Raw genomic sequence first — 26,637 nt, 5'->3', positions numbered from 1 at the left:
TTTCTTGCGTAAGTCTGTGTATAAGAGTAAATAAATACATGTTAAGTGGTTTATAAAGAAGTTCTGTTTTTAGTCAAGTGACTTCACCGATTAGTTGTTTCTGAGTGTTAATATGGCATGCTAATTAGCTAATTTTTTTTCTAAAAATCAAGTAAAAAGTTCAGATTAAATTCCCAGATTATAATTTCTGACATTTAAGCAGGCTTCAATGTCACCTGCATAACTGCCACAGCAAAGGCAATACCGTAGTTTCTGAACTTGGGTAACTCTATTGTTAACAGGATATGAAGAGGATGTGGGTACTGCTGTTAATAAACAGTACTTTGATTCAAAATAATGATAATACATTTAGTCCTTAAAGTAGTAAGTCACAATGTACAACAGTCCAAAAAATATTTCTGGAATGGCTAATTTTTATTTAATTATGTAAGCCTAAGGTAAAAAGCATAGGCAGTTACTTTTACTAGTCAATAAAAAGCAATCCTACCAATCCACTGGTAATTCATATACTAAACAGAGTTGGAAAGCATTTTACTGAAAGCAAAATATTTAGAGAAAATAGACATTTATACAAAATTATAAAATGCTTGTAATAAGAATAAGTACATTTCAAGGAAAGCACAAACTTATCTTAATTTATAGAGCCAGTTAAAGCCTTAAAAAATTTAAGTGGAAATTGAAATATGCAAAAATGTATAAACATTCTACAAAAGATGGTCGTTCTTTTCCTGAGTATACTAAAGCTATGAAACGTAAGGTGACAAAGGAAGGTAGAAACGGGAGCTCTTTCTCAAGGGCATTTTCTTTCTACACACTGCTTCCCTCCTTCTTCATATTCTTGTTTGGAAATCCACATCTGCTGAAAGGTACCCTGTAAAATGGAAAGAAATTTATATAATTAATTATGGCTGGCTTCTTACTAGAAATGGCTTTTTTATTTTTTGAGAGAGGGTCTTGCTCTGTCAGCCAGGCTGGAGTGCAATGGCGTGATCGTAGCTCACAACAGCCTCTAGTTCCTTGCTTGGTTCAAGGGATCCTCCCACCTCAGCCTGGGACTCCAGAGGCATGCCACCATGCCTCATTTTTAATTGATGTCAGGATGGGTCTCACGGTCTTGCCCTCCTGGGCATATGTGACCCTCCTGCCTCAGCCTCCCAAGGTGCCAGGATCAGAGGTGTGAGCCACTGCACCAGCCTTTTTTTTCTTGTAACATCTTATTTTCACAACTCCTAAACTTTGAAGAATTCATTTAAGAATCCTGTCCTCCAGGGAAAATGTGGCACATATACACCATGGAATATTATGCAGCCATCAAAAACGATGAGTTTGTGTCCTTTGTAGGGACATGGATGAACCTAGAAACCATCATTCTCAGCAAACTGACACAAGAGCAGAAAATCAAACCCAGCATGTTCTCACTCATAGGCGGGTGTTGAACAATGACAACGCATGGACACGGGGAGGGGAGCATCACACACAGGGGTCTGTTGGCGGGGACTAGGGGAGGGACAGCAGAAGGTGGGGAGTTAGGGGGAGAGATAGCATGGGGAGAAATGCCAGATATAGGTGATGGGGAGGAAGGCAGCAAATCACACTGCCATGTGTGTACCTATGCAACAGTCTTGCATGTTCTTCACATGTACCCCAAAATCTAAAATGCAATTAAAAAAAAAAAAAATCCTGTCCTCCAAAATAGTACTCAATTATTCTCTTCTTATTTCTGCCCTCCTCCACAACCATCCAAACACACTATTTAGCCTTGCCTTTATGGTTAGAAAGAATACTAAGTTCTTCTGTCTCTTACATTACACATGCTTTAGAAAATATTGGCAAGGAAGACTAAGGGTTTAGGTATGATGGCTTGATGCCACCCTAAGGCAGTAACAGGAACTGTAGGAAGGCTTGACTGGGTACTTAATGACATTGACTTTTGTTGCTCTGAGGTAAAGTGCATCCTCCCCCTTTATATACAGTATATATGTAAGTATACCATGCACAGATATGTGTAGAAATCTACTGTATATAAAGGGAGAAACGCTCTCAGTCCAGGATGCAGAAAAGGACAAGGAGTTTTTCTCCTTAGTCAAGGTAGACGCTACTTAGACCCAGCACCATGACTTCACCATTTGCTCCCACCAATTCCTGTCTTCCTGTACTCACTGGGAGACCTGGGAATGACCAGAACTTGAGAAGGAATGATTTAATTTTAAATGCACTCCAGACAAGCCCTGACCAGTGCCAGTGGGGGTGTTATTAGAAAAGGTATGCATACATTAACGTATTTTCATCTCTTTTTGAGAAGGGAAATTGAAATTAGGGTGACAAATGTCCACTATTTAGGCAAAGAGGCATTCTGTTACATCAGAACACATAAAACTGGTTATTCTATTAGGTCCTCCACTCATTTGACAGTTATAAAATGCAAAGATAAATGAAGCACTGGAATTATTTTTAGTATTTTTACTAAATTTAGTATAATTCAGTAAGAATATTTTTGCAAAGTAGCTCATTCACTAACCAAGGAGGCTAGAATGGAGCCACCAATCCAGGAGCTAAACCTCCGTTCCACCGTTGTATTATTTGCAATCAATTTCAACCGCATACTCTGAAACAGAGAGAAGAATGCACATTATACAATCAAATCTTATGACTCAGGAAATTCCTTTTTCTTTTTTTTTTTTTTTTAATAGAGACAGGGCCTTGCTCTCCATATTTCCCAGGCTGGTCTCGAACTTTTGCAATTAAGCAATCTGCCCATTTCAGACTCCCAAACTGCTGGAATTACACGCATGAGCCACCGCACCCAGCCAGGAAATTCAATTTTGACAGACTTCTTAATGGTTCCCTGTAGTTCAAACACTGACTAAAATAAGGTAATTTTGAAATAGCTAGGATAACAAGCATAGGTTGGACTAATGTACAGATTTTTTTGAAGTACTTTGATTATGGCTTTTAATATGCAATTGTGTGATAAGAAAACATACAAACTTTAGGAAACTGCATACTAAAGTGTAGCATTCACAATGTCTATCCTAAAAGAGCAAACCCATACCTAACACTATAAATCTGGTACTATACTAAGTCTTTATGTATTATTTTATTTCACCTAACCCAAACATAATTTTTTTTTAAGAAAAATTTAATCTGCATTTTAGTTTGGGATTTTTTTTTTTTTAAGAAAATTTTAATCTACACAAACATAGTCATTATCCCAAGCTGCCTCCCGTTCTGTTGTCCTCCCCAACCTTCTAACTGGTTCCTTTCTAGGCCTTCACACTATCCTAATTCCTCCTTAGTTCACCCCAACCCTTCCAAATAAAAACGCAGCCATTAGATTTGAGGTTAAGTTTTTATTTATACTACTTTCCTTCCAAATCAGTGCTTCTGTTTTGGTTCTCACTTTCTCTTGATAATGTATCACTTTATTGCACAGTACTAGCCCCTATCTCACTTCCTTTATCAAGAGGTTTTTTTCTTCCTACCAAGGAATCTGCCTCTGGGGACAGTTCTCAAGTTGCTGACATCTTCAAATTATTCTATAAATGAACACATTCTGTGAGCTTTTCTAAGTGACAAGTATGTGCAGCAGGGGTAGAGTATGGGATATGGGTGGGTAGAAGGGACTGGGGATAGGGTAAACATGGGTTTTTGTAGGTATGAAAGATTGGTAACTATTAAATAGAATATTTTTCCTGTTCTTTCACTTAATTATAGAAATGTGGCATATGTAAAACATTATTTTACATGGGAAACCAAGACTATGAAATATACAGATCTACAGATATTGTTGGGCCTATGTAAATGTAACCACTAAGAAGTTTTTTAAATTTAGTACTTAGTGCAGAACAACCTTACAAAAAAACACTTTTAAGTTTTTGTTGTTTTCTGTTTTGTTTTTGTTTTTCCTGAGCTAGAGTCTTGCTGTATCGCCCAGGCTGGAGTGCAATGGCGCCATCTCAGCTCACTGCAACCTCTGCCTCCCAGGTTCAAGCAATTCTCCTGCCTCAGCCTCCCGAGTAGCTGGGACTACAGGCACGTGCCACCACGCCCAGCTAATTTTTATATTAGTAGTAGAGACAGGGTTTCACCAGGTTGGCCAGGCTGGTTTGACCTTGTGATCCACCCACCTTGGCCTCCCAAAGTGCTGGGATCACAGGTGAGAGCCACCATGCCCAGCCAATAGAATTTTTAAATTTAAAGTTAAAGGATTACAACTGTCATTCTGTTATCAAAGTATTATACAAACTACCTCTGAAACCAAGTTTTTCTATTCTTGTAAAAGTTCTTACAATACACCCACTGATCTTTTTAAAACAAACATACGCACTTATCAGCCTACTGCAAGATTTTGTCCTGTGAAGGAAGTATTTTCCCCGTATAGATCCAGCATAGCCCCACTGACACCTTGAGGCTTCTAGCCTCAAGAACTGCAAGACAATAAATTTCAGTTGTTTTAAGCCACTAAACTGTATTTTGTTACAGCAGCTCTAGGAAACGAATCCATCTTTCTAGCCATATCGCTTTCCCCACTTTTGTACAGACTGGAAGCCAACTACTTTAAATTACTGAAACATACCCATCTTCTCTTAATATTTTTGCAAATGGTTTTATTCCATCTAGATATCCTTTCATAAATGAGCAATGAGTTGAACTATTCATTCAAACCATAGCTTCTTAATGAGGCTATCCTCTGATACTCTCAGAGTTAAGCAGTGGCTTCTTGGTGTTCCCAATGACACCTGGTTCATGGCATACTGAATTGTTTAGCATGTTACAGTCGCCATTTTCTGCATGTCTAACATCCTAGTAGACAGAGCCCTTGGTGTGCAGGACTAAAGCCTCGTAGACTATAGGCACTTAAATATTAAGTTAATAAATGAGATTAAAATAATTTAAGAGAAACTTAACAGATGTCAACTAAGAAAACTTGGTTGTAGGATATTAACTTTAGTAACACTCTACCAGGCACACATAAAACATCATCTCTCTATTAAAAAATAAACCCTCCTCTATGAAATTACACCATCAGTGAGAATATATATGACTGAAGAATACCATTAAAGAACAGGACTTACTGGAGGAGTTTTCTGAGACAGCTCTCTATTCAACCTGTCAGTAAAACTCTGTATTAGTGTGTTTCCTCCAGCCACTATTACACTGCCATAGAGACCCTAGGATAAAAATAAAAGAAAAATCAATTTGTTCCAAATGTTTCCAAAAGTTTTAAATACAACGACAAATATAACCATGTCCTCTACTACAATTTTCCCTTTCTTTTTTTTGGAAATGTTTTACTATTATATACACTTAATAGCTTAATCCATCGATTCTCCCATCCTGGCTGTATATTCAACTCATATAAGGAGCTTTTAAAAAACAAATTCCTATGGGCAATTAAATACAAATTTCTGGGGATGGGATCCAGGCAAGATTACTTTTAGAGATGGGGTCTGGCTATACTGCCTATGTTGGAATGCAGTGGCTATTCACAGGCACAATCATAGCGTACCACAGCCTCAAACTCCCGGCTTCCAACAACCCTCTGGTCTCAGGCTCCCAAGCAGCTGGGACTACATGCCACTGTACCTGGCAGGCATGCTTTTTAACTCCCAAGATTAGTTTAATGTGCACAAAGTTTTAAGAACCGCTAACTTAAAGAAATTGTTCTAAAAATGATTTTTTTTTTTTTTTTTTTTTTTTTTTTTTTGCAGATAGCTGCCAATAATAGAAGTGTATTTTATAACGACTTTATCTTAGAAGCTCATCTGGAAAATTTAATACCAACTGCCAGCCAAAAATTAAAATTACAAATATTTTGAAAAAGAATGCTTATCTGAAAGTTAGGATATTCAAAATTAGACAGATTATTTTATGATTATGATGGACAAAAATAAACTCTGAACACATTCCTGTCCAAAATGATTGCTACCTTTCTCTTTTGCAGAGGTATGCAATCAGAAGTACATGGGAGCTTTTCCAAAACACACATACTGAGGCCTCCCCAAATAAAAATAAACTACTACTTATACAAAATATATTTATTTACTTTGAATTTGCATGTGTGCTTCAGAAAGTTAAAAGTCAACCTGTTTTAGTGGGTAAGTTCCTATTTTTAAAACATATTCCAAATGTCTAAATCATCTAAATTTTGAAGTAGAAAATGGAATAAAAAAGTATCTCATTAGTTAAAAGGAGAAATTTCACTAAAAACAAAGTTAACCACTGTTGTAATAAATATACTTCAATTACCTTTCCCCAAAGGTGGACTTGTATTTGCGCTAAAAAAAATCCCAAACTGACACTCTTATTGGTCCTTGAAACATCACATGCCTGCTAGGTTTCTGGTGAAATAAAGCATGATTTTCACAGCCATTCAAAGCCTTTTCTGAACAACATAGTAGCTATTAGCACTATGCTTTAAGCAAATTAATTTACTCAAAATCCAGGCAGCCTGCGGGCAATAAGCTGAATCAGGTTTAAATAAGATAAAGTCAGTTCTCACTTAATGTCATCAGTATGTCCTTGGAAACTGACTTTCAGCAAAATGACATGTAACAAAACCAATTTTTTTCCTGAAACAATGTCCTGCCAAGAACCTACTGTAATTATTTCACTTAAAGTTGCAGTCTCCAAGGACCTATCACTGATAATGAGTGAAGTATATAATATGGAGCTAGTATTTAAAACCTGACAAAGCACAAAAAAAATGAAGATCATCTATTATAAACTTCATGTAAAAGTTACTCATATAATTTAAACCACACCTTCCTGAAAAATAAAAGCAGAAGTTGTGCTATTTGTAAGAAAATCACCAATAATACATACTTTGGTTTGCCACATTTCAGGAAACCTCCAGCGCAACACTATCTACGAGAACTTTCTGTGATGACGCGAATGTTCTGTATCTGCGCTGCCTGCTACAGCAGCCACCAGCCACATGTATAATGAGGCTACGATAACTGAAGAGCTCAATTTTAAGTTTTTATCTAATTTAAATTGCCACATGTGGCGGGTAGCTACCAAACTGGACTCCATAGCTCTAGAATTTTGATTTTTCCTTTTTCAGTACTTCCTCTTTTTACATCTACTGTTATAAAACAAACTTCAAAGTCAATAGCATTGACAACCTAACAATGTCTTGGGGACACTTCAGTCCCCTAAAAGATCTGGCACTTACTGGTCTGATATCAATATCACACATCCCAACACTCGTGGTGACGACGTGACTGACTCCTAACATTGTGTTTCCCGATAACCCCTACAACAAAAGAAAACAAGCTGTCACATGGAAGAACTTAACAGTTAAAGCAAATCCAAAACATTTAGTCTTACTTTATAATCACAAACACTCCTTACACATACAGGAAAAGCCAGGCTCATTACGAAACAAGCTTTTGTACCTTTACATTGGAAGGGTCAAATAATCCCTCTGGAATCTTTAGCCGCTCCGCACCAAAATCACAATTGTAGCCATTGGGGAATTCATAATGAACAGTTGGCATCTGTGCAGCCACTCTGAAAATGTGTTAAACAGTATAACACAAAAGACAAAATTAATTCTCTTCAAAATGATAAACTACTAGGGAATTATCAACTTGTAAAATAATGGGAGTGAGAATATTTTAAGTATTATTCAATTAAGTACTTTCCATGATAATTTTTAAACAAATCCTTTCCTTATTTATAAAGTAACAATTTAAATAAGAAAACATACTGTTCATCATAAGTTGAATCTGACACTTGAAGTACTGAAGCTTGAAAATCCTGGATAACACACTATGAGTAAAAGAAAAAAGTTTAAAAAACAAGGTTGAGATTTATCTTTGTAATCTATACTTTTATAACATATTTTAAATATTTTTCAGAATAAAACTGGACCATGTTTCTGTATGGGTAAATCATTTCAAGAGTATAAATCTACCTCACAAGGATTCTGAGTATCAAGAAACCCAATTCTAAACATTTGCATTAGAAGCTAAATTACACACATTTAAGTTACAACAGTTATGACACAATCATAAGAGATGAACAACAGGGAACCCCTGCACAGTCCTGCATAACAAAACCAACTTCAGAAGACCAGTTTCTCCTTAAAAATAAGCTGTATTGGCCGGGCACGGTGGCTCAAGCCTGTAATCCCAGCACTTTGGGAGGTCGAGGCGGGTGGATCACAAGGTCGAGAGATCGAGACCATCCTGGTGAAACCCTGTCTCTACTAAAAATATAAAAAAATTAGCTGGGCATGGTGGCTCGTGCCTGTAATCCCAGCTACTCAGGAGGCTGAGGCAGGAGAATTGCCTGAACCCAGGAGGCGGAGGTTGCGGTGAGCCGAGATCGTGCCATTGCACTCCAGCCTGGGTAACAAGAGCGAAACTCCGTCTCAAAAAAAAAAAAAAAAAAAGCTGTATTAGAAGGAATATATATACATCACATTTTATGCAACTTTTAATGACTGTACAGTGTACATAAGTTTAATAAAATGCTATGAACTAACATGACCTCTAGAAAAATCTTTAGTATCTAGAAAAAATGACTAATCATCAATTTACAAAGAAAAAACAAACTGCCTCATTAAAAAGTGGGCAAAGGACATGAACAGACACTTCAGAAGGCCAACACCATATGAGAAACAGCTCATTATCACTGATCATCAGAGAAATGAAAATTAAAACCACGAGATACCATCCCACACCAGTCAGAATGGCTGTTATTAAAAAGTAAAAAAATAGAGCCAAGTATGGTGGCTCACAACTGTAATCCCAGCACTTTGGGAGGCCAAGGAGGGTGGATCACGAGGTCAAGAGTTCAAGATCAGCCTGGCCAACATGGTGAAACCTCATCTCTACTAAAAATACAAAAATTAGCCGGGTGTGGCAGCATGTGCCCATAATTCCAGCTACTCGGGAGACTAAGGCAGAAGAATCACTTGAACCCAGGAGATGGAGGCGGAAGTTGCAGGGAGCCAAGACTGTACCACTACACTCCAGCCTGGGTGACGGAGCAAGACTCTGTCTTGAAAAAAAAAAACAGTAATAATAAAATTAAAATAACATATGCTGCTGACAAGATTGCAGAGAAAAGGAAACGTTTATTCACTTTTGGTGGGAATGCAAATTAGTTCAAACATTGTTGAAAGTAGTGTGGCAATTCCTCAAAAAGCTAAAAACAGAACTACCATTTGGGGTTTTTTTTGAGATGAGGGTCTCACTCTGCTGCCCAGGCTAGTGTGCACTGGTGCAATCACGGCTCACTGCAGCCTCGACCTCCCTGGGGTCAGGTGATTCTCCCACCTCAGTCTCCTAAGCAGCTGGGACTAAAGGTGCACGCCCCCACACTTAACTGATTTTTTTGTTGTTGTTTTGAGAAGGAATCTCACTCTGTCGCCCAGGCTGGAGTGCAGCGGCACGGTGTTGGCTCAGTGCAACCTCTACCTCCCAGGTTCAAGCAATTCTCCTGCCTCAGCCTCCTGAGTAGCTGGGATTACAGGCGCCCACCACCATGCCCAGCTGATTTTTTTATATTTTTTAGAACAGATGGGGTTTCACCATGTTGGCCAGGCTGGTTTTGAACTCTTGATCTCAGGTGATCCACCTGCTTCAGCCGCCCAAAGTGCTGGATTACATGCATGAACCATTGCGCCCAGACCAACTTAGGCTATTTTTCTATGTTTTTGTAGAGACAGGGTTTTGCCATGTTTCCCACGGTGGTCTCAAACTCCTGGGCTCAAAGGATCTACCCACCTCAGCCTCTCAAATTATAGGCCTGAGCCACCATGCCTGGCCCAGAACTACCATTTGACCCAGCCATCTCATTACTGGGTATATACCCAAAGGAACATAAATCAGCCTAACATAAAGACACATGTGTGCGTATGTTCACTGCACCACTATTCACAACAGCAAACACATAAAATAAATGCCCATCAGTGGAAGACTGGATAAAGAAAATGTGGTACATACATACCATGGAATACTACGCAGTGAAAAAAAGAGAATGAGTTCATGTCCTCTGAAGTAACATGGATGTAGCTGGAGGCCATTATCCTCAGCAAACTAACACAGGAACAGAAAACCAAACAAATACCACATGCTCCCACTTACAAGTGGGAGCTAGATGATGATAACGCATGGACACAAAGAAGGGAATATACACAGTGGGGCCTCCCTGAGAGAGGAGTGAATGGAGCACACAAAATAACTACTAGGTACTAGGCTTAGTACCTGGGGGACAATAATCTGTGTAACAAACCCCCATGACATGAGTTTATCTATATAACAAACCTGCATGTGTACCCTGATCCTAAAATGTTTTTTTTAAAGAAAAAAAAAAGTGCCGGGCGCGGTGGCTCAAGCCTGTAATCCCAGCACTTTGGGAGGCTGAGGTGGGTGGATCACGAGGTCAAGAGATCGAGACCATCCTGGTCAACATGGTGAAACCCCGTCTCTACTAAAAACACAAAAAATTAGCTGGGCATGGTGGCTCGTGCCTGTAATCCCAGCTACTCAGGAGGCTGAGGCAGGAGAACTGCCTGAACCCAGGAGGCGGAGGTTGCGGTGAGCTGAGATCGCGCCATTGCACTCCAGCCTGGGTAACAAGAGCGAAACTCCGTCTCAAAAAAAAAAAAGAAAGAAAGAAATTACGGTGTATCTGTGGTGTCAGGTGGTTTTACTAACCTCTTCCCCATCAGTAAGGCATATGTTCAGAGATGGGTTTTTTGTAAAGAGAATCTCTCATGGATTCCTTGTTCTGAACAAAAACACATTTTTCATACAGCTGACTTATGCTGGGAAACAGAACAAGCCGAGTCACTCTAGTAAGTCTCTACAAAACCTGAAACCATTTTCTCAGCCAAGGATGTTCAGAAGAATAGCATGAAACTAAAATTCCTTCCAGGTCTCACCACAGTAATCCAAGTTAATATGTAGTAATTTGTAGAGATATTTGTTTGGCAAATATGAAAAGCGTGCCTCCCCTAGCAAAGTTCTTTTTTTAGTAAAATATCATTAAAAATATAGAGCATGACCCTGAGATCATGTTCTATTTAATCTTCAAAATGTATTTAGTAATAAAAAAATAAAGAGCTTGAAAATATAAAGTATCCATATTTTACTCAAGGATTTATAGCCTTTATCTACTTTTTTTAATACTCATGGTGTAACATTTTTGTGAAGAGAATAAAGTTACTTACATTACACATATAATTGTGCCAAGACCTCGTAACCTGTGGCAACTTCTCCTTTCTTTTCCAGTTTGCTGGAGATCCTTCCCGAACAGCTTCCTGAGAGTACCAAGAGATGCTGGGTTAATGGAGTTTATTTCATCAGGGTGGGGAGCTGGAGGTAAGTTCTCCAAAGAAAAGTCAGTAATTACTTACTTTTGATGCAATCATGTATGGAGGAACCAATTCAATATTCATTTCTTGGAAGAGCTCTCTGCATTGCATAGTAATAAAGTCTCCAGCAAGAGGGGATTTCACAATGCCTATGAGACAGATGAAACAAGGCTAAGACAGCATTAAGTCTAAACTTCCTGTAACAAATTTCCTCTGTGGGTGTGTTTATATGAATAACTTTTTCAGGTAAAATGAGTTGAACTATCCTTCAACACATCAGTTTTAAATGAGCATTACATACTGAAGATTTTTAACATAAAGATATTATTCAGAAACTGATATGCTTTGATAGTGCTGCTCATCACTTTATTTCATTATGTGTGTCCTCATGACATCTAAAATCATCTCAATGTATCCTGGTTAAACACATTTACCTTGCTGAAGGACATAGCCGTCGTGGACTGGAATTGCAGTGGTATGAGTGGCTCCACTGTCCAAAATCAGCCCAGTAGAACGACCATTAGCAAATCTAGTTTAAAACATTAAGGAAAAGAAAGTATCAAGGCTGCTAAAGTCACGTTTATTGTAAAGGGCAGGCTCTTATACTGTCTCAGAAATTATTTCTTAAACATGCACCTTATAGTTAAAAATGTATTACAGTGAATCTAGGGATAAAAATTGTTATCAAATAATTCTGGCTTAAAAACAAATGGCAAAAGGCAGGACTGGAGGTATCAGACACTCAGGGAAACCTTTGTCCTAGAGACATCTACGATAAAGCTGGTCAAAATTAACATAATCATTGAAAGTCTCTGGAGAGTTATCAAAGAGCTCACAACAAATTGAGATGCATTCATTTAACAAATGCACAGAAACTTGGTAAGAACAGTGGGAAGTTGTGGCCTTTGAGCTAGGGACTACAACCATTGTCACACAGCACTGAAGGGCCATTTCAGCAGTTTGGCAACCACATGGCAGTTCCTATCTCCTCCAACTCAATGAATGGAAAAGCTATTCCAGGTGAATTCCACAGCTACTGAATACTGGCAGATCCCATTTCCCACAGCTCTGTACTGCAGAAGGCCTATCCTACCTGCACATACTAACTCATGTTTGGGAGTAGGGACATTCATTCACTCGTCAAATATTTACTGAGCGTCTATTAGGTGTCTACTAAGTCTGGTGCTTAATAAGGAGGGAGACCGCTCACCTGGGACTAAAATTCCTTTAATACAGAAGTCACATAAAGGTGCACCAAAATTGTCTTTTCCCTGAAGGTTCTCCTGTTTAGTGAAGTAGATGATCAGTAAAGCTGTAAAAAGGAAAGCTCAGGATGCCCCGTGGAAGGTGGGGGCGTAAAAGAGACACCTATTCCTGGGATATCCAATTGTAAGCTGGGGACAAGAATATGGGCAGAGCAGGAGCATGTGGGAAGACCACCAGGCAAGAGAACACACCGAGGTCAGAGAGCGGCAAGTACCTCAGCATAGTCTGAAAGCAAAATAAAGGGAGAAATGTGGAAGATGTTTCTGGCCAAAAGCAGACTAGCTCTTGAGGAAGATTATTAGAGGCTGGGCAGTGGCTCATGCCTGTAATCCCAGCACTCTGGGAGACTGAGGCGAGCAGATCGTTTGAGTCTAGGAGTTCGAGATCAGCCCGGGCAACATGGCGAAACGCCATCTCCACCAAATAAATAAATAAATAAATAAATAAACAAATAAATAAATAAAAAGATCATTAGAACTGCAATGTAAAGAATGGGCAGACAAGAGGATGTGCTTCAGTAATCCTGGAACCAGCTTCCACCGAATGCAGTGGAAGTGGGACAGAGAGAAGCAAATGGCAGGGAAGAATAGGTAGGACGTGATGACTAAATGTCATCAAAGGGAATGAATTTACAGCCAATTTCCAATTTTCTGTGACACTGGAAGGGAGGGAGAAAATAGCAATCTTCAGTTCACCTGAGATAAATGATTAGACATTGCCTCCTATCCACATATGCCTTCTTAAAAACAAGAACATTTTGGCCAGGCGTGGTGGCTCAAGCCTGTAATCCCAGCACTTTGGGAGGCCGAGGCGGGCGGATCACGAGGTCAAGAGATCGAGACCATCCTGGTCAACATGGTGAAACCCCGTCTCTACTGAAAATACAAAACAGTAGCTGGGCATGGTGGCACATGCCTGTAATCCCAGCTTCTCAGGAGGCTGAGGCAGGAGAATTACCTGAACCCAGGAGGCGGAGGTTGCGGTGAGCCGAGATCGCGCCATTGCACTCCAGCCTGGGTAAAAAGAGCGAAACTCTGTCTCAAAAAAAAAAAAAAAATTTAAAAACAAGAACATTTTAACGCTCAGAATTTGAGTGTTACTTTATTTCCCTCATACCTTCTGGTGTATCATCAGTTTTTTGTTTTGTCTTTTTTTTTTTTGAGACAGAGTTTCACTCTTTTATTACCCAGGCTGGAGTGCAATGGCGCGATCTCGGCTCACCGCAACCTCCGCCTCCTGGGTTCAGGTAATTCTCCTGCCTCAGCCTCCTGAGTAGCTGGGATTACAGGCACGCACCACCATGCCCAGCTAATTTTTGTATTTTTAGTAGAGACAGGGTTTCACTATGTTGACCGGGATGGTCTCGATCTCTTGACCTTGTGATCCACCCACCTCGGCCTCCCAAAGTGCTGGGATTACAGGCTTGAGCCACCGCGCCCGGCTAGTGTATCATCAGTTTTAATAAAAAATATTAAAACATGGATAGCTAAAAAGCAAGAGAGAAGGGAACGAACAACTTCTGAACAAGCAATAATTGGCTTATGTCTTCTACTATCACATTCAGTGTATCATATATACTTCAAAAGTAAAGGTTATTACTCTTTAAAGGATACGCTGTCAACACTGCAGTTTTGCAAAGGAAGAATGCAGGGATGTTGTAGTGTTCAAACATTAACTCTGTCAGTTTCTCTCTCTTTGCTCTAGTATTCCACTTGAGAAGAGGGAAAAAAGAAATGCAAGTTATTTATTAAGAATTAAAAAGTTAATTTATCTCCAGATAAAATATAGCACTCTATTAACAAAGATATAAAACATCAAAAACAGAATAAAATACCATGACAAATAATCTTTCATCTCACAAAAATGAAAAATGAAACCTCTATACTATTTCTTTAGATATCGATTAAATTTACTAAATCAATCAGATAAGAATTAAAATTACTTAATAAAATTGCTTCTATAAATTCTAGAAATTACAGACTTTTCCACAGGGGGAAATCAGAATTCTTTTTTTTTTTTTTTGAGACGGAGTTTCGCTCTTGTTACCCAGGCTGGAGTGCAATGGCACGATCTCGGCTCACCGCAACCTCCGCCTCCCGGGTTCAGGCAATTCTCCTGCCTCAGCCTCCTGAGTAGCTGGGATTACAGGCACGTGCCACCATGCCCAGCTAATTTTTTGTATTTTTAGTAGAGACGGGGTTTCACCATGTTGACCAGGATGGTCTCGATCTCTCAACCTCGTGATCCACCCGCCTCGGCCTCCCAAAGTGCTGGGATTACAAGCTTGAGCCACCGTGCCTGGCCGGAAATCAGAATTCTTATAAACATATTATTAAATCTAAAGAGTAAATATGGCAATCCAAATCCTAAGTATGAATTTTAGACCACCAAATTCTCCCATTTATAATTGGTATTCATGAAAGAAACTATAAGTTGGTAACAATACAATACTGATATTTATGACCATTATGCTTGCTTTCTGGGACCTTTTTGTCTCTATACCAAATGTGTTTCACAAGAGACTTTGGTCCAAAAATTTCCAGCCGTCATTCAACATCTCAGTTCTCTCTTGGAGACTTGAATAAAACTAGATACACACTGCCCTTGGGGCATAAGAAATGATTCATAAATCAAAATGAGACACAGTCCAATGAAATAAAATGTTAAACAAATACTTGGAAATACAGAAACAACCACAAAATCCATTAGGGTGTTTTGTTGTTCTCTGGATATTTTATTTATTGGAAAAGTAAAATAAAAGTTTTATACAATAGTATTAAAAATTAATCACTTTTTCCTAATTTTCAAATTCAAAATATGAATTTCTATGCCTCTTTAAAGAAAAAGAAATACTCATCAATTGAGTTGAAAACTAAAGGGAAAAAAGGAAAAAAAAAAAAAAACTAGAGAAATGTGAAAAAGAGAGTCTTCATCTCACCGGTGCCTCTGACATGAGAACAGGATGGAGGCTGGCTTCTGATTTGACATGCATTTTGTAGGTATGATCCAAAATGGCCTGGAAACTATCCCAGTCTTCAACTGGAAGATAAGATTAGTAACTTAGAAACAATGCATAGCTGAAGATGAATACAGCATCTTTTGAGAAACTGTTTCTATGACTTGACAATTAATACTTCAGTATACAGAACCTACTGATTTTACAGATCAACTTCCTAACACAGTACTTTATACAGAGAGCACCTTTGCCTTTTGGCCCCTCCAGCCCCCAGACCTGTCCCAAATGTAATTAATCTAACAGACCTAAAATACCCAATAAGTGTTACTCAATTCAATAAGTACTTATCAGAGGCCCAGAATGTGATCAGAATGATCACAGGAAGCACAGAACTGTATGGCCTTCTAAATCACCCTACTGCTGGGGTGAAAAAAAGAATTGTATGGTCTAGACCCGACACTCAAAACACTTACAATCTATTTGGAAAAAAACTAAACGACATGCTAAAAATTAGAGAAGAGCGTATGTCTTCAATTTGGCTTCCTAAACATTCCACTAGAACTGACACTAACGACCTTCTAATAGGCAAATTCATGGATACTCCACATTTTTAATAATCTGACTTCTCTAAATTATGACAGCATTGCCTACACAAGAGTTTACAAACTTTTCTGTCATGGCCCAAAGAAAAAATGTCATTAATTACATAATATACTCGCACAGGCCCACCTGGATTTTTTTTTAACTTCTCTTTCTCAGTGTAAAGCTTTCAATGTCACGGCAGAAAACAATGAGAATCACTGAAACTTTTTCTTTTCTTGTTCTTCTCCTGATTTTTTTCCTACATCCCAATTGTTCCCTTTCCTTCTCCCTCAAGAGTACCTTTTGTCCTCTATTAGTCAAAATATACAAGTTTTCCCCAGGAACTCCATCTTCAATCCTCTTCTCATATTCCAACTTTTTTTCAGAGTAATAAAATGCAACTCCGTATCTATGAATCTTTCTTATGACCTTTTATTCACCTGCTTACTGAATTAGCACCTGGATGTTCTGAGCACTTTGAACTCAGTGAACCCACTTACTTACTACACATGAAAGAGTTAACACTGCAAGCCTGAGAAAGGCCTGCTTGCAAGGCTGACTCTTAGCTGGTGTCTGGAAACATGACTGGCATACAGTTCCCGATGTTCATATAAAACTTGTCCCTAAATAGTAAGAGTAGCTTACTATACCTACACTGTTTGTACAAACAATGTTAGTTCTGAAGACTCGCTTTCCTTCTGAGAATCTAAATTTTGATACATGCCAGGTAGGTGGTACCTACATAACCAGCCCTCTGTAAAATCCTTGCCTACTGAGTCTCAGAGTTCTCCTGGAAGATAACACGTGTTGTAATTTGTTGCTGGAGGGATTAAGCACATCCTGTACGACTCCTCTGTGAGGAGACTCTCAGAAGTTTGCATCTGGACTTCATCATCCCATCCCTTTTCCCTTTGTCAATGTTGTTTTGTATCTGAATCTTCAGAACGACAAATCTTAGCTGTGAGTACAACCATATGCTAAGTCCTCTGAGTGAGTCTTGCTTGTGAGTAACTGAACCTGAGAGTGATTCTGGGTATGCCTGATAACCTTGCCTTTTTTTTTTTGAGACAGAGTCTCGCTCTGTCACCCAGGCGGGAATGCAGTCATGGGATCTTAGCTCACTGCAACCTCCGCAGGCTGGGTTCAAATGATTCTTGTGCCTCAGACTCTCAAGTAGCTGAGATTACAGGTATGCATCACCACACCTGGCAAATGTTTATATTTTTAGTAGAGATGGGGTTTTGCCATGTTGCCCAGGGTGATCTTGAACTCCTAGACTCAAGCAATTCACCTGCTGTCTTGGCCTCCCAAAGTGCTGGGATCATACAGGTATAAGCCACCATGCCCAGCCAACCATGCCCTGTAAAACCATAACACTTGCTCCTTCCTTTTCTATTCCTATCTCAATGCTCGGCGCTCTCTGTGTAGAGTTGCCCCAACCAAAAATCAAGGAAACTTTCTTGAGTCCTCTCTTGCTTTTACTCCCTCGATCACTTTGTACCACTGTCTCCTGGTTACCCTGAAAGTCCCTTCAAAATCTCTACCAGTATGAACTAACAGTTTAAACCCTCTTGATTTCTGATCTGGACTCTTACCTCCCTATTGTACTTCCTGTCTCTACTGTCTTCCTTCAATCGAGCCTACATATTACTATTAATCTTTCCTGCTGGCAAATATGAGCATATCACATCTGTTTAAATTCCTTCGGGGCTATCCTTCAGCAACTAGCTTAATACAACCCTGGGATGGCTTACAAGCCCTTTTATGACGGCTCTCTACCTACCTTACCTGCTACTGACCCTAATGAGCCCAATGCTGCAGCCATACGTAATTGTATTACATTTCTAAGCACATAAGCTTCTTTCACAACTCCATCCCTTCACATGCTGGGCCCTCTGCTTTACCCAGCTTTGTCAGCTAGGCCAATTCTTATTCATTGATCAAGATTCATCATGAGTTACCATCTTTGTTAAAACCATCACTGACTCCCAACACTAGTCAAATACTCTCCTCTCTAATCCCATTGCTTACTGCACATACCTATATTGTAGCATTTGTCCCACAGTGCACCATTATTTGTATGTAAACATCTATTTCCACTAACTGTAAGCTTTTGAGGAAAAAGAACATTTCTTATTCATCTTTGTATTCTCAGTGTCTGGAAATCAGTTTGTGAAATAAAAAACAAACAAAAAACATGGCTGATGTTCAACTTATAAGAAGCCACTGCTTTATACCTAAAGTATACCATGTACCCTCTATAATCAATTCCATTGGGAAAACGTCATACCCATCCCATTTTTTAGAGGTGAAATGGCCTCCATATTCTCCCTCGGAACCCGCAGAGCATTGGTATCTATGTAGTAGGTGGGACCTCCTTGTTTGCCTTTATCCCCATCTATTTCCATCAGTGTGCTTCCGTCATCTCTTTCCACCACCATACCAATAGCTGTAGGAAAATCCACCTGTAAGAGTCAGAAACATGTATAGGAGTTTCACCTTTTACCAAGAAGGCATTTTTTCCCCCAACTAATGTCTTTATGGTATTTGTTTTGAATCAGAATTTCTGCATGAATTTAATTAACATGAATGGCTCTACATATCCAATTAACTCTAACATTACACTTACCTTGGGACAGTCCTCACCAGCATAACCAGCTCTCACAGTATAGGATCCAATGTCAAAAACAAGGGCTCCAACTTCATCTGAAAAGATTAAAAGTTAATTAGCATTAACAGCTTGCAAAGTATCATATGAAAATTAAAGTATTTAATGTACTTAAAATGAGAATGTATGTGAAAGCTCTGTAAAATTAATTACATTCTTTTTTTTTTCTTTTGAGACAAGGTCTTGCTCTGTCACCCAGTCTGGAGTGCAGTGGCACAATCACAGCTCACTACAGCCTCAACCTCCCAGGCTCAAGCAATCCTCCTGCCTCAGCCTTCCAAATAGCTGGGACTACAGTGCATGCCATCATGCCCAGCTAATATTTTTAAATTTTTTTGGTAGAGACAAGGACTCACTATGTTGCCCAGGACAGACTCAAACTTTAGGGTTCAAGCAATCCCCTGCCTCAGCATCCCAAAGTGCTGCAGCCAGGACCCACTGCACTCAGCCCAATCATATTCATATTGTTATTCACTTGAACCTAGTTTCAAATACACCTTAAAGAATCGTTTAATTAAAATATAACAAGTCATACACTGTATTTCAGTAGCGGTTCAATCAGTTAAGAAATGGTACACTAAAACTAGGTAATTTGAGTTTACTTATTAAAAGGAGTATTTGCAAAGATAGAGGTAAAATATAGGACAACCAGAATGGACAGTACAGTACTCTAGTACTGTGGTGATAACTGATCATAAAGAACCCACTGCCACTCTTCAAACTGAAGAAACAAGAAGAAATAACTGTTACCAGAATCTGGAGAGAAAGTTGTACAGGGAAGGCTACTGACAGGAGCTTTGAATTTTAGTAGAGGGGATGCAGTTAGCCATGGATTATCCTGAGGTGAATGAACCAGGCTAATATGCCAGCAACCTCCCTCCACCATCAACTAGGGTGATTCTATAATTTATTTTCCAAAGTGGGACAACCACTATGGGCAACTCAGTCATATCTATTAAAGTTGAAATTGTGTATACATAGAATTGCACATGTGTATAATTTGTGTATACATAGAATTACAGCCTGGTCAACATGACAAAACCCCATCTCTACTAAAAATTAAAAAGTTAGCCATTTATTCTGGAGACACTCTCTCATACAGGTTGCAAGGAGACATGTACAAGAACCCGAGCAATTTACTAACCTCTCTGCCTCAGTTTCCTAATATATGAAATGTACATAATAGCTCTTATCTCATAAGATGCTCTAATGATTAAATGTGTTCAATACTTTCTTTTTTTTTTTTTTTTTTTTTTTTTGAGACGGAGTTTCGCCCTTGTTCCCCAGGCTGGAGTGCAATGGCATGACCTCGGCTCACCGCAACCTCCGCCTCCTGGGTTCAGGCAATTCTCCTGCCTCAGCCTCCTGAGTAGCTGGGATTACAGGCATGCACCACCACGCCCAGCTAGTTTTTTGTATTTTTAGTAGAGACGGGGTTTCACCATGTTGACCAGGATGGTCTCGATCTCTCGACCTCGTGATCCACCCGCCTCGGCCTCCCAAAGTGCTGGGATTACAGGCTTGAGCCACCGCGCCTGGCCCCTAATACTTTCATATATATGAAGTCTTAGAAAATAAACATGCTAAGTGTCAGTTGCTATTATAATAATTATTGACACACCCGTTGCCTTAGGGAATGGCAGAAATAATCTGATGGTCTTTCAGTAGGGAAATAGATAAGCAATAATATATTCATACAATGGAATCCTATACAGCAGTTCAAATGTACATACATCAACATCAATAAATCTAAAAGAATGCTTAGTTTTGAAAGCTAGTTACCAAAAAACCCATATATATGTATACCTATATATATATACACACAGATACCTACATATATATATATATATATATATATATATATATATATATATACATATACACGCATGTATACACACACACACACACACACCCCTCATACTGCTTAATTCATTATAGGCTGGCCAGGCATGATGTCTCAGGCATGGAATCCCAGCACCTTGGGAGGCTGAGGTGAGAGGATCCCTTGAGACCAGCCTGGTCAACATGACAAAACCCCATCTCTACTAAAAATTAAGAAGTTAGCCAGGTATGGCAGCATATCCCTGTAGTCCTAGCTACTGTGGAGGCTGAGGCAGGAGAATAGCATCAGCCCAGGAGTTTGAGGCTGCAGTGAACTATGATCACATCACTGCACTCTAGCAGCCTGGGCAACAGAGCAAGATCTGATCTCCTAAAAAAAAATCATTACAGATGCACACACACGTAGTAAAAGCATGAAAGTATGCATGGGGTCTGGTAATGTTACATACCAATTTCAGTTCAGTGGTTACCCGAACTGAAGAAGGAAGAGAGAGGGAATCTGTATCAGTAACATTTTTATTCTTAAAGTATCTGAGATATTAATATGGCAAAATATGACATCTATTTAATCTCATTGGTGAGTATAGTATTGAATTACATGCAAACTTCCAGATGATTATAGTAATATCAAAAACTTACATCTGTACATTTTTAGTATGTTTGAACTATTTCAAAAACTTTTTTTTTTTTTTTTTTTGAGACAGAGTTTCGCTCTTGTTACCCAGGCTGGAGTGCAATGGCGCGATCTCGGCTCACCGCAACCTCCGCCTCCTGGGCTCAGGCAATTCTCCTGCCTCAACCTCCTGAGTAGCTGGGATTACAGGCACGCACCACCACGCCCAGCTAGTTTTTTGTATTTTTAGTAGAGACGGGGTTTCACCATGTTGACCAGGATGGTCTTGATCTCTCGACCTCGTGATCCACCCGCCTCAGCCTCCCAAAGTGCTGGGATTACAGGCTTGAGCCACCGCGCCCGGCCTCAAAAACTTTTTAAATAAAATTAAACCCACTACTACTTTGCAAATATCAATTAAGAAACAGTACGTCTACAGAATGATCTCTTTTTTTTTTTTTTTTTTTTGAGATGGAATCTTGCTCTGTCACCTAGGCTGGAATGCAGTGGTGCAATCTCAGATTACTGCAACCTCTGCCTCCCAGGTTCAAGCGATTTTCCTGCCTCAGCCTCCCAAGCAGCTGGAACTATAGGTGTGTGCCATCACATCCAGCTAATTTTTGTATTTTTAGTAGAGATGGGGTTTCACCATATTGGCCAGGCTGGTCTCGAACTCCAGACCTCAGGTGATACACATGCCTCAGCCTCCCAAAGTGCTAGGATTACAGGCGTGAGGGCCAGGCACAGTACCTCACACCTGTAATTCCAGCACTTTGGGAGGCCAAGGTGGGCAGATCACAAGGTCAGGCATTCGAGACCAGCCTAACCAACGTGTTAGGCTGAAACCCCGTCTCTATTAAAAAGACAAAAATTAGCCGGGCATGTTGGCATGCGCCTGTAATCCCAGCTACTTGGGAGGCTGAGGCAGGAGAATCGCTTGAATCCCGGAGGCAGAGGTTGCAGTGAGCCAAAGTCATGCCACTGCACTCCAACCTGGGAGACAGAGTGAGACTCAGTCTCAAAAAAAATTTACATATATATATGCGTGAGCCACTGCACCCAGTGAAACCAGTCTTTAAAGAAGTAATTAAGTTAAAATGAAATCATTAGGTTGGGTCCTAATCCAGTATGACTGATGTTTTTAAGAAAAAATTTGGACTTGGATATGTACAGAGGGAAGACAGAGGGATATGTTGAGGGAGGAGACAGCCATCAACACAAAGAGGAGAGAGATCTAGAAAAAAATAACTGCTGATACTGAGATCTACCTCTAGCCTCCAGAAGTGTGAGAAAATTAAATTCTGTTGTTTAAGCCACAAACACGGTGGCACTTTATAATGGCAGCCCTACAAACTAATACAGACAGCTTAGGAAATTTATGAATCCCTTCTTTTTTTTTTTTTTTTGAGACGGAGTTTCGCTCTTGTTACTCAGGCTGGAGTGCAATGGCGCGATCTCGGCTCACCGCAACCTCAGCCTCCTGGGTTCAGGCAATTCTCCTGCCTCAGCCTCCTGAGTAGCTGGTATTACAGGCACGTGCCACCATGCCCAGCTAATTTTTTTTGTATTTTTAGTAGAGACGGGGTTTCACCATGTTGACCAGGATGGTCTCGATCTCTTGACCTCGTGATCCACCCGCCTCAGCCTCCCAAAGTGCTGGGATTACAGGCGTGAGCCACCGCGCCTGGCGCCGGATCCCTTCTTAAGAATGTTTTCAATAGATTATAAAAGAAACCAATTATGATAAAATATAGTTCTACCATGGAAATTTCGGGAAGGCCAAGAACCCCATGTTAGAGCCCCTTCCCCAATTTACCCTTTCCTGGGCAATATATTCTCCTCCTATAGCTTCAACTTCTACCTAAATACTGATAATTCCAATCTCAAATCTCTCTCTCTCTCTCAGGCTCTAACCAGGGTCTAGATCCATATCCAGAACTTTTTACTGTACATCAACATAACTGTATCTGATGCCTCACGGGTATCTCCAGTTCAACACATCTGAAGCACGGCTAATCTCAGCACTGCTAATCTCAGCACTGCCTAACACACTGATGACCACCGGTCCTCTTTGGCAAAAACCTGAGAGATGTTGGGAACACCTCCATCTTTCAAGTTCTGCCAAATATTTATGTTAAATATTTCTCAAATCCCCTCCTCTTTAATACCATTGCCGCCGCCTTCAGGCAAGCTCTTATCTCAACAGGAAACTACAATTCCCTACAGGTACTGTGCCTCCATTTCTTTGTCTCTTAAATCCACCCTTCCAACTGTTGCACTGTGATCTTTCAATATTGTAACTGCCATTATTTTGGTACATAAATCCTTCGACAAAAATAAGGGGGTGAATCATTCGGTGGTTTCTCATCACAGAATTTGATAAAATTTAAATCATTCTAGCCAGTTGATGATCAAGGTGTAGCATAATCTGGTAGCAGTCTTACTTCCTGCCTCATACACTAACATACTGGATAATATATCATCTCCTGAACACACATGCTCCTCTCACTGAGCCAACTTCTGCATATGCTGTCCCTTTCCACTCCTCCTCCATCATCCCCATTACCTCTATTGTAAAGTCCCTTGACTCTGCCACACTGAATCGGTAACTTTATTCTCTGTGCTATGTTTGTTTTACACACACACACACACACACACACACACACGTTTTTGTTTTTTTGTTTTTGTTTTTTTGTTTTGTTTTGTTTTGTTTTTTTTGAGACGGAGTTTCACTCTTGTTACCCACGCTGGAGTGCAATGGTGCGATCTCGGCTCACCGCAACCTCGGCCTCCTGGGCTCAGGCAATTCTCCTGCCTCAGCCTCCTGAGTAGCTGGGATTACAGGCACGTGCCACCATGCCCAGCTAATTTTTTGTATTTTTAGTAGAGACGGGGTTTCACCATGTTGACCAGGATGGTCTCGATCTCTTGACCTCGTGATCCACCCGCCTCGGCCTCCCAAAGTGCTGGGATTACAGGCTTGAGCCACCGCGCCCGGCCACGTTTTTGTTTTTTTTAGGACAGAGTCTCACTCTGTCACCCAGGCTAGAGTGCAGTGGCCATGATCTCCACTCACTGCAACCGCCACCTCCCAGGCTCAAGCGATTTTCATGCCTCAGCCTCCCCAGTAGCTAGGACTACAGGCATGCACCACCATGCCCGGCTAAATTTTGTATTTTTAGTAGAGACACGGTTTTGTCATGTTGGCCAGGCTGGTCTTGAACTCCTGGCCTCTAATCTAATGATCCACTCGCCTCCACCTCCCAAGCTGTTGGGATTACAGGTGTGAGCCGCACCTGTACCCTTCTACGTATTGTTATTAATGAACATCTCTCTTTGAATTACAGTTACCATTTATCATTAATATAAAATGCTATCAACTACATGATGCACCATTATTTCCCGCATCACTAAGAAAATATATGGCAATTAAACTCTGCCACACCAGCATTATTAAGACATATTCTGGCTGGGAGCAATGGCTCAAACCTGTAATCCCAACACTTTGGGAGGCTAAGGCGGGAGAATTGCTTGAGCTCAGGAGTTCAAGACCAGGCTGGGCAACAGAGCAAGATCCGTCTCTATTTAAAAAAAAAAAAAAAAAAAAAAAGACATACCCCAACTTCAGCTGTTTAAATTTGGAAAAAAATGTACAACTAAGAATCAGTGAAATATGGTGTCTATTTACCTAATGACTCATCTACAAATTGAGCTTCTTGATGACAGAGCCTATACCTGCCACATAGCAAGGACTCAAAAAACAATTTATGAAATAGAAAAAAAATCCAACATAACAGCTCATTTTCCTGTCCTAATTAGTTCAGTAAACTAGTGGAATTTTAATTCAAGACTCCGAATTCTCAGAATTTTACATCTGTACCTTTTCAAGTATGAGAGAGAATTCCTGTACTCTGCTTCCTTAAAAATCAAGCACCCATGAACCCAAAGTACGAGAGTGGCAACGGGAGACAAGAAGCTTAATAGAACCACAGAGTTCTGGATGTTTAAAACCTATGCGATTTCCAGCGTATAAAAATCCTCAAGAATCAAACCTCTTTTCTGCTAAAAAGGCCTTTTTTTTTTTTTTTTTTTTTTTTTTTTTTTAAGGATTGTAATGCTTTTCTCCTTCAAAGTTTAGGTGAATCTTATTTTTGTTGCATCCTACCTGTAAGGTGACATCCTTTATAAAAACAGCATCACTATTAGAAACAGGAATAGCAATAGCCTGGATTTGTTTTCTGGGTCTCCAACTCATCAAACACAACCCAAAACATAAATCATATATATCAATGTTTCCATTCACCTGCAGATCTTGCAAAAATGGAGGCTCTAAATCAGATTTTGAATGAGGCGTGAGATTCTGCATATCTGACAGGCTTGCAGGTGATGCTGACACTGGGGGTCCGCGGACCAGACTTTATAAAGTAGCAAACGTAGCATTATTTCACGTAACCTTCGCACCCACCCCACAGGCTAGGAATTATTCCATAAATGAGGCTTGAAGTTGGAAAGTTAGGTAAACTGCAGGCTGACGTTTCCACCCAGGTCTGCAGCCCCAGCACCTGGTCATCTTTCCACCACACCACAAGCCTCAACGAGGAAAGTGAAACGCAAGACGCCTAGGACCAACTTTCCGGGCGTCCTTACTGCACGTGCTCCCGAATTCATCTCCAACAGCCCCGCCCACGAGTCAGCCCGAGACCCCGCAGCACGCACCGCGGGGGTTCCCGAAAGGCGAGGCGGTGGCGCTCGGGGCGCAGGCGGGGAGGGGCAGCACCTCTGCGGTTCCACCCGTGGGACCCGGCGGGAGCCCTCCGTCTACGCTCGGACGCGCCGGGACCTCCGAGCTCAGGCGCGCACGTACCCGCGCAGCCGAGTCTGGGAGGCACTGGGGCAGGAGGTGGCCACTGGGCGCCCCCCAAAGCCCCGAGACGGCCCCCGAAGCCCCGCTCCCCACAAAGCCCCGCTCCCCCCGGGGCCGAGGCCGGAGGAGCCAGAGACACGCGACTCCCGGGCGCCCGAGGCGGGTGGGCTCGGCAAGCGGGCAGAGCGCGGGGCGGGGACGGGGCGGGGAGGCGAGGCCGGGGTCCGAGACAGGGAGACCGGAAGGGAACGCCGGGAGGGGAGGGCGGGCCGGGAGCGGCGGCCACCAACCCCGCACGCCGAGAAGGCGCGCGCTCACTCACCTCCCCCGTACACGCCGCCGCTCATGGCTGCCGTCGGCGCGACTCCTACGCTAAGGGCCAGCGGGCGAAGTGGCTGCGGCGGCCGCGACTGCGGGTCCCGAGCAGCGAGAGCCCCGGACTCCCTGAACTTCCACCGCCACCCCCCTCAGGCAACAAAGCGGTATCCACACACCCCGGAGCGCAGCCACACTT

The 26,637-nt window shown here is 40.9% G+C and overlaps 1 protein-coding gene across 2 annotated transcripts; it reads right to left on the bottom strand.

The window, feature by feature from the left end:
- Positions 1–110: 110 nt before the first annotated feature.
- On the bottom strand, positions 111–26,637 carry ACTL6A (actin like 6A). 2 transcript variants are annotated; one of them, XM_039478836.2, is made up of 14 exons: positions 26,446–26,637; positions 18,766–18,842; positions 18,427–18,601; positions 15,537–15,637; positions 14,212–14,309; positions 11,767–11,861; positions 11,375–11,481; positions 11,189–11,278; positions 7,715–7,776; positions 7,401–7,515; positions 7,178–7,258; positions 5,076–5,171; positions 2,519–2,605; positions 111–871 (listed from the first exon to the last, which is right to left on the bottom strand). In XM_039478836.2, the coding sequence occupies exons 1-14, from the start codon at positions 26,468–26,470 to the stop codon at positions 791–793; spliced, it is 1,290 nt and encodes a 429-aa protein (XP_039334770.1). In that variant the 5' UTR covers positions 26,471–26,637; the 3' UTR covers positions 111–790. The 2 variants fall into 2 exon arrangements, with proteins under 2 accessions (XP_039334770.1, XP_039334771.1); XM_039478837.2 differs by lacking the exon at positions 26,446–26,637 and adding an exon at positions 25,976–26,131.

The sequence above is a fragment of the Saimiri boliviensis genome, chromosome 8, assembly GCF_048565385.1.
Source record: "Saimiri boliviensis isolate mSaiBol1 chromosome 8, mSaiBol1.pri, whole genome shotgun sequence".
NCBI lineage: Eukaryota > Metazoa > Chordata > Mammalia > Primates > Cebidae > Saimiri > Saimiri boliviensis.
Note: the sequence above shows the minus strand (reverse complement) of the source record. Positions and strands in the feature narration are given on the sequence as shown.